Source organism: Chiloscyllium punctatum, chromosome 8, assembly GCF_047496795.1.
Source record: "Chiloscyllium punctatum isolate Juve2018m chromosome 8, sChiPun1.3, whole genome shotgun sequence".
In the NCBI taxonomy this organism is placed as follows: domain Eukaryota; kingdom Metazoa; phylum Chordata; class Chondrichthyes; order Orectolobiformes; family Hemiscylliidae; genus Chiloscyllium; species Chiloscyllium punctatum.
Genome location: NC_092746.1, coordinates 17,270,120 through 17,283,358, shown reverse-complemented (window position 1 = coordinate 17,283,358; position 13,239 = coordinate 17,270,120). Strand labels below are relative to the sequence as shown.

General features: G+C 44.6%; 1 protein-coding gene across 1 annotated transcript in view; it reads right to left on the bottom strand.

The window, feature by feature from the left end:
• Positions 1 to 12,857, bottom strand: part of LOC140480394 (reticulophagy regulator 1-like) — an 82,889-nt gene extending 70,032 nt beyond the window's left edge. The window contains exons 1-2 of the mRNA XM_072575196.1: positions 12,447 to 12,857; positions 7,274 to 7,380 (exon numbers count right to left, since the gene is read on the bottom strand). Of these exons, the coding sequence (XP_072431297.1) occupies positions 7,274 to 7,380; positions 12,447 to 12,724 (385 nt within the window). The 5' untranslated portion in view covers positions 12,725 to 12,857. The remainder of the gene's footprint in view (positions 1 to 7,273; positions 7,381 to 12,446) is intronic.
• Positions 12,858 to 13,239: the final 382 nt, after the last annotated feature.

Sequence of the window (13,239 nt, the reverse complement as noted above, 5' to 3'; positions counted from 1 at the left end):
AAATCCCCTTCTATAACCATCCTATTATTCTTACAGATAATGGAGATCTCCTTACAAATTTGTTTCTCAATCTCCCACTGACTATTGGGGGGAGGGGGGGGGGGGGGGAAGAGAAGGTCTCTAATACAATCCCAATAAGGTGATCATCCCTTTCTTACTTTTCAGTTTCACCCAACTAACTCTGCTGGATGTAGTCCCAGGAATATCCACCCTAAGGGATAGCAATACTGCTGTACTTATCAAAAAGACCACACCCCCTCCCCTTCTATCCTTCCTATAGCATTTGTATCCTTGAACATTAAGCTGTCAGTCCTGTTCATCCCTGAGCCATGTCTCTGTAATTGCTATGATATCCCAGTCTCTCACCATGCCCAGAGTTCACCTGCCTTCCCTGTTAGGCCTCTTGCATGGAAATAAATGCAGTGTAATTTATCAGTCCTAACTCGTTTTCTGCTTTGTTCCTGCCTGCCCTGACTGTTTGACTCGCTCCTTTTTCCAACTGTACCAGTCTCAGATTGATCTCTTTCCTCACTAACTCCCTGGGTCCCAGCGCCAACCCAACCTCCACCTTATTAGTTTACATCCTGCTGAGCAGCTCAAGCAAATCTCAATGCCGGTATATTTGCCCCCTCCCAATTCAGGAGCTATCTGTCCTTCCTTATACAGGTCACTTCTACCCTGAAGAAATTCCAGTGATACAAAAAATGCAAACCCTTCTCCCCTGCACCAGCTCCTCAGCCACGCATTCATCTGTGCTATCTTCCCATTGCTACCCTCACTAGCTCATAGCCCCAGGAGTAACTCAGATAATACTATCCTCGAGGACCTCCTTTTTAAATTTCCACACAGCTTCCTATACGCTCCCTTCACAATCTGTGCTTTTCCCTTCATATGTCGTTGTACGCATTGGAACCAATGACCTCCTGCTGGTCCCTCTCCCTTTAGAGAGCATTCTGCACCCTCAGATATCCTTGATTCTGGCACCAAGGAGGCAATACACCATTCTGAGTTTTTGCTGCTGGCCACAGAAAGGTCTGTCCATGCCTCTAGAGAGTCCTCTATCAAAATTGATCACTTAAAATCTGACATACCTTGCATTACAGTAGAGCCTGTCTCGATACCAGAAACTTGGCTGATCACGCTACATTCTCCTGAGAGTCCGTCACCCCCATCATGTTTTCCAAAACTATATACTTGTTTGAAATGGGGAAGCCACAGAAGACCCCAGCACTACCTGTCCACCTCGTTGCCCCCCCCCCCCAGCTTTGCTCAAGGTAATCCATCTACCTGACTGTATCAGTGGTTTTTCTCCTTTCCCATAACTGCCATCAATCACACAACTTACTCCTGTAAATTCCTCATTGCCTCTAACGGCTCTCCAAATGATCAAAGCACGCTGATAGGATTCGCAACCAAAACACAATAATTCATTAGTAAGTGCAGACATAATTCATTACTAAGTGAAAACTCTTCCTAAACTCCCACATCCGACAGGAAGAACACATCACCCTTCAAAAGGCCATCATTTGCTCCTTCACAATCTACAGACCCACAAAAACAGCGCTGTAAAAAAAAGGTCTTCAGACCATCTTAGTACTTACAGTTTAGATTTCTAAAATTTAATCAAGGAACAGATTTCAATGAAACACAATTACTCTACTCACTACTGTAGACTTAGAGCAAGGTTACAGGTTAAAAACTATGCACTTGTCTGTTCTTGTGCTGTGAGCTCTCCCACACAGGTTCCTTCAAGATCAGCTCTGAATTTCGCTGTTTGTTAACTTATCTTCGACACTCAGATGCCCAGAGATACATGAATTCAAAAACAGCAAAGGCAGTAACTGTGCAGATTCACTGCTGTGTCAGTTAGCAGTGTAGGTTTCTTTCTCTTTCTCTGTCTCTGTCTCCCCACAATGACAAAGTTCTCACTACCTTTTGTCTGTCTTCCTCCTTTTAAAACTGCTGTTATTTGACTATTTTTCCCCCAAAAGTTCCAAAACAATACAACAGCTCACAAGACAGTAATTGCTGCTCCTGGAATTCAAGGAAATCACTTACAACACCTGAAACACCTCAAAAAGGAAAAAAAGGGAGCAGCTCTTAGCCACAACTTTTTTTCCGTCCTCCATCTTGGATACAATTCAAAAAGTTCTTTTCCCCCATCTAGACTCAGGGAATACATATGGTCTACCTGCCTTCTGTAGAAGGGGAAGGTTCCCTCAGGGAAAAGGGAGAAGTCACTGCAACAACCTCACAAATTCAGGTTGAAGATCTCGTGGAAGCCCAGGCCGGGACAAAACAGAAAGACAGATACAGAAAGGAGAATGCCCAACTGAGTGTAACATATAAAAACCTAACATTTAATTGACAAACAATTGTTAGTATAGGAAGGTAATTACAGGATACCAGATAGGACAGAAACTAAATCAGTGCCATGACTTTTGAGGACATCAGGGTGGGGAGGCTACAGTAAACAGAACAAAGGAGTTATGATGTGGCCTGGCATGGGAGAGGATGTGCACTACGCTATGGAAAACTGTCTGTTTTATGCTCAAAACATCACGATCAGTAAACCCGGGGGGGGGGGACTTTTCCTACAAAATAGATACATCGTGCAGCTATCTCAGAGTCATAGTATACTTTGCTAAGACAGGTGTTCACCCGATGGGAACTGCCACACAGCATGGAGTCAGATCGGAGTTCTCACCTCACTGCCCAGATAATGCAAGTTAATGGGAATCTAAAATTCCACATGGCTTACCACCTTAGAGTCCAACAGAATATTAGAAAGCATGAGCAGAACTCAAAAGGGGATTACAAGGAGGACCTTGCAACAAAACAACTCCACATGCAGTTCTCCCTTGGTGAATAGAAATATAATATCCAGTTCTACTGGAGTTGCTCTCTACTTGCTCAGCGTGCACATGTCAAAGACAAGACTAGAGATATTTATTGCTGGGATTCAACTTTTCCTGAATCAGAACTAACCACGATAAGCATGAGAAATTTGAGAGATGAGTGGGAAATTTGCAGGTGATCCAAAAGATAGCTGCATTAAAACATGGGAAGAATGCAAAAAAAATGGAGTAAAGCCTATTTTGATGGAAAGGTGCACCTAGTAGAATTCAATGTGGGACAAGTAGTCATGGTCCAGGCCCAACACCTTTTTGTTTGCAAAAATAAGTTGGGTCACTTAGGTTCTAAAGCTAGTTGGTATCATGTCAATCCAGTGAAAATGTTTGGAAAACAAAACAACATGGTTTTCCATGTTGGACATGTTAGGATAGCAGGAATCAAGAACACCAGAAGCACTAACAAATGATGAAAGTGAAGCACAGAACTTGCAAAAGGGGGTTCACCAAATTTTAGTAATATTACAGACTAAGAAATATTGTAGGAAATGAACCTAGATATAAAAATTGTTCTTCGGGGCCTGGTGAAATACGCTTGCACTTTGCATAAAGCAAGATGAAACTCAAAGAAAATGCAGACTGGGAAAATGATCAAAAATTAGAGGATGTTAAGGGTGTCTAAGTTATATCAAAAAAGATCAGAAATCAGATTAAATGAAGAACTGTAAATAAAAACAGTTGTTATCTTGATATTTACAATATATTTAAGCTGAGAGAAGGAGCAAGCAACAATCAATGCATACAACCCATCACCAAAACACAAAATCTACTTTAAGGAAAATCAGTTAAAGAAACTCTACCAAAAGATTTCAGCCATTACTGTTTGTAAAGCTGCCTCATCCCACCAAACACTGGCTGAAAAGGGACAGGCAGTAAGCACACACTTCAAGGAAAAGTGGAACGCACAGTCTTACTTGCGGTTTCTTTTTTCCTTGGGTTTCAATTAATCCTTGCAAAATTTGGCCTGTTAGCAACAGAAGGTGAAAATCTTTCAAAAGAAAATGAAAGAACAGATGATTAAATAACACCTGATCTTGAATGCTCTTGTCATATTGTTAGTAATACTACTGCCATGGAACGAGGTAAATCAGACAATATATGTAGATAAGGAGATATGTAGATAAGTGCAAGTTGTTTTAGATGCCATCTGGGAGCTCATCCTGTGTAAAGAGAGCACGGGCTGTATTACAGAAACGATTATGTAGTCAAATGCATAAGGAAAATAAAAGGCAACATTTTCTGGCAAAACTGTGGAGTTAAAGAAAGGAGACTGTGGCTCCTCATTGTGGCTGTAGTTGGTACAGTCAGTCGTGACCAGTGAAACACCATGTGTAGAAATGACACCCTGTCCAAGGAACTGCTGCTGATTGAGGCTAATAGAATGGCAATGTGCACCATAAACTGGTGCTGTTTACAACCCCATTTGGTGTTCTCATGTACTCAGCAACTGTACAAGGAATCATAGATACTCCAGCAAGGGGCAGAAGCAATTAGGTTTGCAAGCCAAGGCCCCAACTTGGGAAAGAAAAAAGGGAAAACAGCAAAGAGTAAGTGCTGGAAAAAGCACAGCAGGTCAAGCAGCATAAGAGTCAAATGTTTGGGGCACAAGCCCTTCATCAGGAAGGTGGAAGGGGAAGGAGGTTGAGAGATAAATAGGGGAGTGGGGTAAGGCTGGGGAAAAGGCAGGTGACAGTGATAGGTTGGTGGGGGGGTGGAAGAAGGTGGAGCAGACAGGAAGGAAGATGGACAGTTAGGTCAGGCCAAGTGAGATGAGAAGTGACGAGGTGGAGGTTTGGACTTGGAATTGCGGGGGTGGGGGGCAAAATGTGGAAACTGGTGAAGTCAGTGCTGATGCTGTGCGGTTGTAGGGACTTGAGGAAGAAGATGGGGTCTTTGATTTGGTGGTGGAGGCAGCCCAGGATTTGCATGTCCTTGGGAGAGAGTAAGGGGGAGTTGAAGTGATTGGCCACAGCGTAGTGGGGTTGTTTGGTGTGTGCCCCACCACCCTGGGATAAATTTTGAATCCAGCAAAGGAAGATATCAAAGAGCGAAAATAGATTTCTAACAGCGAACAAGTGAAGAGCATAAAATCTCACCAAGGGAGCTTCTTTAAATATTTAAAAAAAAATAGGGTCAAAGTGAACATAATCTTCTTAGGAAGTGAATTTGGGAACATGGTTATGGGGAACCAGCAAAATGGCAGAGGAATCAAACAGATTTTTTTCCATCAATCTTCACTGTGGAAGTTACTTTAAACATTACATCAGTAGTAAAAAATACAGAGGGAGAGGAATTAAATATCATTACTGGAGATGTCGTATTAAACAATGTAATTGGGCTAAAGACACCCACGTCCCCTGGCCCTGATAGCTTGCAAGCAAGAATCATAAAAGAAGTAGCTATAGAGACTGTGGATGCAGGAGTAGTTATTTTCTAAAAATCTCTGGATTTTCCAGAGATATTGGAGGACTAGAAAACTACCAATGTGATATCCATATGGGTAACTAGGTTACTTCACATAACATTTATTGTTGGAGAAGTATTGAATGAATTAGTGAAGTAATAGCAGAACATGCGAAAAGTCATCATCTAAATCAAGCAAAGTCAGCTTAGCTTCATGAAGGGGAAATTGTGTTGACTAATGTATTAGCATGTCGTGAGGAAGCCTCAACCAGAATGGATACAGGAGAACCACTGTGCTGTATTTGGACACCTTCCAGAATGCATTCTATGATGTACCCAACAGAAAAGAAAGCCATACACACAGTCCTAACTCAAACGGAGAATGATAAAAGTGCAACAGAACAGGCTTGCACTCATTTCAAATGTAAATTAATCAACAGAACAGAGTTACTGTATTTGAAATATCCAGTTCATGACCTTATTCATAAATGAAGTCATCGGTCAATTCTCCTTCAGCCAGCACAGACCAAGAGACTCCACGGAGGGCTTAAATTCCCAAAGTGTTGGGAATACTTTAGGGTTGACTTTTGAAATCACTACAGTGGTAGCAATATACTGGGTGTCTGAAAGTGGGGTGGGGAAGTGGTGGCGGGGGGGGGGGGGCGGCCGTGAAGAAGGATGTCGACAATCAGAGACTTGGGGAGATGTAGCTTCAGTGGTCAAGTGGGACAGTGAAATGCTAATCAAACAGCATATATGGTTTCCTGAAGTGACAACATCACAATCTTGCTCTCCACCAAAATTGGAGGTGTATGGACAGCAGACATGGTTACCTCAGAGCACAATGGGACCTTGATCAGATGGGCCAAGGAATGAGAAGTGGCAGATGGAGTTTTAGATAAATGGGAGGTGCTGCATTTTGAAAAGCAAATCAGAGCAGAACCTATACACGATGGAAAGGTCAGAGGGAGTGTTGCTGAACAAAGAGACTTTGGAGTGCAGGTTCATAGCTCCTTGAAAGTAGAGTCACAGGTGGATAGGATAGTGAAGAGGACATTTGTTATGCTTTCCTTTATTGGTCACAGCATCGAGTATATGAGTTGGGAGGACATGTTGCAGCTGTACAGGACATTAATTTTGGAATACTGCATGCAATTCTGGTCTCCTTCCGATCAGAAGAAAATGTTGAGAAACTTGAAAGGATTCAGAAAAGATTTACAAGGATGTTGCCAGGGTTGGAGTATTTGAGCTACAGAATAGGCTTGGGCTGTTTCCCTCGAGTGTCAGATGCTGAGGGGCATATGCCTTTTCCCAGAGGGTGGGGGGAGTTCAGAACTTAAGGGCATAGGTTTGGGTGAGAGGGAACAGCTATAAAAGTGACTGAAGGGGCAACATTTTCATGGAGTGGGTGCTGTGTTTATGGAATGAGTTGTCAGAGGAAGTAGTGGAGGCTGGTACAATTGCAGCATTTAAAAAGCATCCGGATGGGTTTGTGAATAGGAAGGACTGAGGGGGATATGGGCCAAGTGGTGGCATTGGGTTGGGATGTCTGGTCAGCATGGACGGGTTGGACCGAAGGGTCTGTTTCTGTGCCATACATTTGTTTGACTCTCCTGCCACTTTGTGACAAGATGAAGCTACAGTAACAGGCTATTTAAAGTTAATGTTGTCCTGATCTTAGCAGACTAAGACCTGTTAATCATTTACTTAAAATAAGACTTTCACAACACCCAACTATCATCAAAACCACAAATTAGAAATTTAGGTGCAAATGCAGAGTTGCACCACCAACAGGTCATTCCAGATGTTAATGTTCCATCTTCCGTACGTCATTATAGTGTTCTCAGATATGAAAATAAAAAGCTAAGCCATGACTGATCAATGAAACTGTCTGTTCTTCTCTGAACCTTGATAACAATTCTTAAAAGAAAGAGACAGCACTTACACATCCTTCTTACCATTCATGGCGAACAAAACCAAAGCTTTCATGGTTTCCATAACAACCAACCAAAGGAAGCCCAAAGCAACAAGGGCATAAAACCTCCAGGGCGTTAAAGCTAGAAACCTGAAAAGCAGAGGAAGGGAAGGTAAGAAAACAAAACAGTACAAATTCAACAATTGCAATTTCGAATTGCATGTAATACAGTACCCATACACTGCTTGTCACTCGATAAAGTTTCTATTCTTTAGCATTTAATCTAAAAAATATAGTCACTGCACAATTGCGAACCCTTCCGCCAACTCCAGTCAGACTCTACCACCCAGACCATTTTCCCCTCCCGGCCTTCCACCAAGGACCAGTTGCTTCGTTACTCCTTGGTTTGTACCACACTCCAACAGTGGAGCAACCAAGAGGAGGAGTAAATTTCGTCCCCTCCGGTGAGCCACTGCCCTGGGCATGACATGTATGCTCAAACAGTCAGGAAACAGCCAGATTCATCAGCCACATGCACAAGGTAGAGCAAAACATCACCCAATCACAACACAATGCCATCAGTGCTTTCAAAACCAAGTCACAACATTGTCATCAAACCTGCAGATAAAAGGAAGAGCCATCTTCATTCAGAATAGGACAGACTACTGCAAGGAAGTATACAGACACTGAACAACCAGGAACACTACAGGCAACTACCGACCAATCTGACCTAAGAAAACACCTGTAAACTAAACAGCATGATCAAGACTTTTGATCAAGTGCTACAGAGTTCCCTGCACACACTCATCCCACATCAGGGACTTCTATTGCCTTCCAAAGATACACAAAGCCAACACACCTGGTTGGCTATTGTGTCAGCCAGAACCTCTACGGCCACAGCAAGAGGTTCTGTACAAAACTCATTGTACAGGGGACCCCCAGCTTGTCGCAACACTACAGATTTCTTACAGAAACTCAGCACCCAAGGACTAATCGAACCAGGACCATTCCCCATCACAATGGACATTTGGATACTCTACACCAGCATCCCCCACGATGACGGCATCGCAGCAACAGCCTCAATACTCAACACCAACAACTACCAATCTATAAGCATCTTCCTACAACTCATCTGTTTCATCTTCAACCACAACATCTTCACCTTCGACAATCAGTTCTTCATCCAGACACATGGAACAGCCATGGGGACCAAATTTGCACCCAAATATGCCAAAACTTACAGGCACAAGTTCAAGCAAGGTGTCTTTACTGCACACTACCTCCAACCAGTAGTACACCCCAGATATATCGACGACATTTTCTTCCTCTGGAGTCATGGTGAGGAGTCACTGAAATAACTGCACAGTGATATCAACAAGTTTCATCCCATCATCAGACTTACCACGGACTACTCATTAATATCTGTCTCATTCTTGGACACACGCATCTCCATCAAGGACTGGCACCTCACTATGTCACTCTACTGCAAACCCACGGATAACCTCACGACGCTGCACTTCTCCAGCTTCCACCCTAAACATACTAAAACAGCCACTCCCTAGGAAGAAACCCAACATGCACACAGGATCTGTTCAGATGAGGAGGAATGCAATGGACACCTCAAGGTGCTGAAGGATGCCCTCATAAGAACAGGGTACAATGCTCAACTCATCAATCACCAATTCAGACGTGCCACTGTGAGAAACCGTAATGGCCTCTTGAGGAGACAGATATGGGATGTGACCAAGAGAGTACCCTTCATTGCCCAGTACTGTCTAGGAGCAGAAAAACTAGGCCTTGCTCTTTATAGCCTGCAATACCTTATCGATGAGGATGAGCACCTACCAAGAACTTGCCTACACTTGCACTTCTTGCCTTTAAACAGCTGCTGAATCTTAAATAGACCATTGTTCAGTTATGAAGGTGAAGGCGTGTACTGCACCTTCGAGAGAATGTGAATGTTGTTCTGAACTGAGAACTAACAAGCACCTATGACATGACTAGATGACAGTCTCAGGGTGTACTGGAAAATTGAAACATTTAGCTGTAAAATGAATATCCGAGTTGACTGGAGCTGAAAAATGTGTTGCTGGAAAAGCACAGCAGGTCAGGCAGCAAAGGAGCAGGAGAATCGATGATTTGGGCAGAAGCCTTCTTCAGGAATGAGGAGGGCGTGCCAAGCAGGCTGAGATAAAAGGTAGGGAGGAGGGGCGTTGCGAATGCAATAGGTGGAAGGAGGTTAAGGTGAGGTGATAGGCCGGAGAGGGGTTGGGGGGCGGAGAGATTGGGAAGATTGCAGGGCAAGAAGGCGGTGCTGAGTCCAAGGGTTGGGACTGAGAAAAGGTGGGGGGAGGGGAATGAGGAAGGAGGAGAAATCTGCATTCATCCCTTGTGGTTGGAGGGTTCCTAAGCGGAAGATGAGGCGCTCTTCCTCCCGGCGTTGTGTTGCCATCGTCTGGCGATGGAGGAAGCCAAGGACCTGCATGTCCTTGGCGGAGTGGGAGGGGGAGTTAAAGTGTTCAGCCATGGGGCAATTGGGTTGGTTGGTGTGGGTGTCCCAGAGGTTTTCTCTGAAACGTTCCGCAAGTAGGCCTGTCTCCCCAATGTATAGGAGGCCACATCGGGTGCAGTAAGTGATGTGTGTGGAGGTGCAGGTGAATTTGTGATGGATATGGAAGGATCCCTTGGGGCTTTGCATCCGCAGTCCTGACTTTCTCCATATCAGAGTTGACTGCCAATTTAATTTAACAATTCCAATTTAACCAGTTTAAATTATGCCCAGGATACTAAAATATAATTGAATTTGAATTTATTGTTGTGCCAACATCGAACCAATGAGACAATTCGATATTGGGGGATGTAAAAGGGGGATTTTAAAATTTGGAGACAGAGCAACTGCCATTGACGGAGACCCAATAAATTAGGAAACACTATCAAAGATACCTTTCCATATTTAAGACATTCACAGTAAAAAGAAAGACGACGACTAAGGGAGATTTTCAGCCAGAAGAAGAGAGACACCAAAGACAACAGTCGCCATATGGCTTTGAAATTAAGTGGAATTTAAATAAGTGTTTTATTGGAATAGTATATTGTTCTGGAGTTGAGACAGATAATAAGCACTAGAGAACGGGGGGGGGGGCATAGAATTGTGACAGTTGTTGTTTAATGTTCACTTTTAGAGTTAAGAATAAATCGATATTATTTTATTCAAAGAGTGGAATTTGGGAGTTGTAATCTTGAAGTATGACTGATTGCCAAGGGGAGCTGAGTTTTCCTGGGCATTTGAGTTAATTAACAGAAGAGTTCACCACTGTGTCGCATCTGTGCCACTGTGGGCAGCACAGTGGCACAGTGGTTAGCACTGCTGCCTCACAGCACAAGAGACCTGGGTTGAATTCCTGCCTCTGTGTAGTTTACACATTCTCCCCACGTCTGCATGGGTTTCCTCCGGGTGCTACGGTTTCCTCCCACAGTCCAAAAGTGTGCAGGTTAGGAGAACTGGCCAAGCTAAATTGCCCGTAGTGTTAGGTGTAGGGGAATGGGTCTGGGTGGGTTGTTCTTCAGAGGGTCGGTGCGGACTTGTTGGGCCGAAGGGCCTGTTTCCACACTAAGTAATCTAATCTAATCTTTCTCCGCCTCATATAGACACACATCACTCTATGGGGTGAATTTGCATTTGCAAAATTGTATTTGCAGATACATTCTATTTTGTTTAAAAAGCAGTCAATGCAGGCAGTCAATCTATGTAACGTTTTATAAATTCCTGCTTTGGAAACAGAACCAGTCTGGCTCAAAATTGGGATACAGACAGACTAACCTCACAGCTTTAATTCAAGGTTTGAGCCAACATGTCACTTGGTTTTTATAAAACCTGAAGTTATCTCGAGAACATAATTTGAAAGAAGTTTTGGGATTAACATATTAATGAACCAAAACCTGCAACCCATTCTAAAAGATGAAAAAGGTAACAGGTTTGTTCAATATATCATTTCAGTTGCATGACAGTTATCTTTTGCTATAAATTCTATGTCTTACAATCTTGCTCCTCAGCTACCTGAAGTTGTAATGCTCTGAAAACTCCAGGAGAGAGAGGTTCACCATCTGCTCCAACCTAGTCTACTGCAGCCAGTGCTTTTTCTACATTGGCGGGACCAAACAGAGATGGGGTGAACGTTTCACCAAGCATCATTGCCAGCACGAAGTGGCTGGCCTGGCCTCCAGGTCACTACCCGTTTCAATTCCCCCTCGGACATGTCCAACCTCGACCTTTTCCAGTGCCGCAGCAAAACACTGTAAAGTGGAAGTTTACAGAAAATTGGAAGAACACCTCATTTACCACCTGGATAGCCTCCAGCCCAGAGGTCTTAACACCGAGTCCTCCAATTTCAAGTAATCTTTCCAACCATTCCCCAGTTCCCTTTCCAGGCCCACCTCATTAGCTTCACTATCCCCCCACCACCAACCTCATCCCACATACAGCCCTTACTCTCCTCTCCTCGACCTGATCTTACCCATCCATCTTCCTACCCATCTATCCCCTCCATCCTTCCCACTGACCTATAACAATAACTCCTGACCTGCATCCATCTACGGAGCCTACCTTTCCCTCAGCCTCAGACCCCTCCCTCTATTTTCGGAGCTTCCTTCCCCAATTCTGATAAAGGGTCACCCACCCCAAACGTCTGCTTCTCCGCCTACTGATGCTGCCTGGCTTGTTGTTTCCAGTCTCTCTATGCGCAATTGCAAGAATGTCTCACATAAAACCAAAATCCATTTCGTCACTAATGTTTCCATTGCACTATTGATTACTCCACTCCACCTGTTAACAACAGCGATGGCGCACTCAGATCTTTGATCCAAAGAGAGCCATCATCCCCTAAATGCTATGGAGGTGCAAACACTTGAAAACCGTGCAATCTAAGGACTCTAAAGCGAAGCAAATGCGATAGGGCCCACGGTAATACACCGAAAAGTAACCGTGCAAGCTGTTCGGGATCCCGAAGCCGGTTTTAAATAGTGCTTTACTATCAATATCAAAGCTGATTCAATATCATTGAAAATCAAATTCAGCCTCCAAGCTTCGTGTGGACGTTGTTAAAGTCAAGCATGCCCAAGCCCACTCCTGTTGTCTCTCTGTCCTGGTTAGATATAAACGCTTGCCCGCATGTTTTGAGGTGGGTGAGGAGGGACATTTCGCCGGGCCTCACTCTTACCAGAACAGTGCATTACAGCAGATGAACATGGCAACACTACATCCCGGTCTGTGCCCTGTCACAGCGGCTTCCATATAATTCAGCAACAACATCCACAGTGAATCGGAATCATCCCACTTCTGCTCACTGTCAGCCTCCGGTGCAAGCCGAGGGGCGCCTCCCTCCTCTGGGAGCGTATCGGCACTGTGATCGCCAGAACCCGCCGCCGCCTTGCACCGGTTTTGCTGTCGTCCAGCATCACTGCTACCTAGCAGCCACCACAGCCGTCCACTCGCCATCTTATCTCTTCCACGTGACGTCGCTACGTCACCTGCGTCATGGTTTCATTGCCTCTCCTGTTTGTGACGCAGCGGCTGGTGGTCGGCTTGGCACGCTCACAGTCTGCCTGGCGGAGGGGCGGGGCGCATTCTGCTGACGTCACAAGTGGGGGGTCAAGTGAGTGGCATCATTTGTGACGCAGCGGCTGGTGGTCAGCTTGGCAAGCTCACAGTCTGCCTGCTGGAGGGGCGGGGCACATTCTGCTGACGTCACAAGTGGGGGGGTCAAGTGAATGGCGTCATTGTTGGGGCAGTGGTGAGTTGATGCCACTTTGACAAGAGAAACTTCGTTGGGTTGTAGTAAGATAGTGATGGTCTCTCCACAAATCTGCCACAGACCCCCTGCATACCAATTCCCTGCAGCAGCATCCAGTCCAGACCCCAGCCAGCATGACCCCAACCCCACATGCAACAAGGGCCCTCCCTTCTGCCAGCCACTCAAAGCCATGATTATGGAGGTGCAGATTTATGAGCAA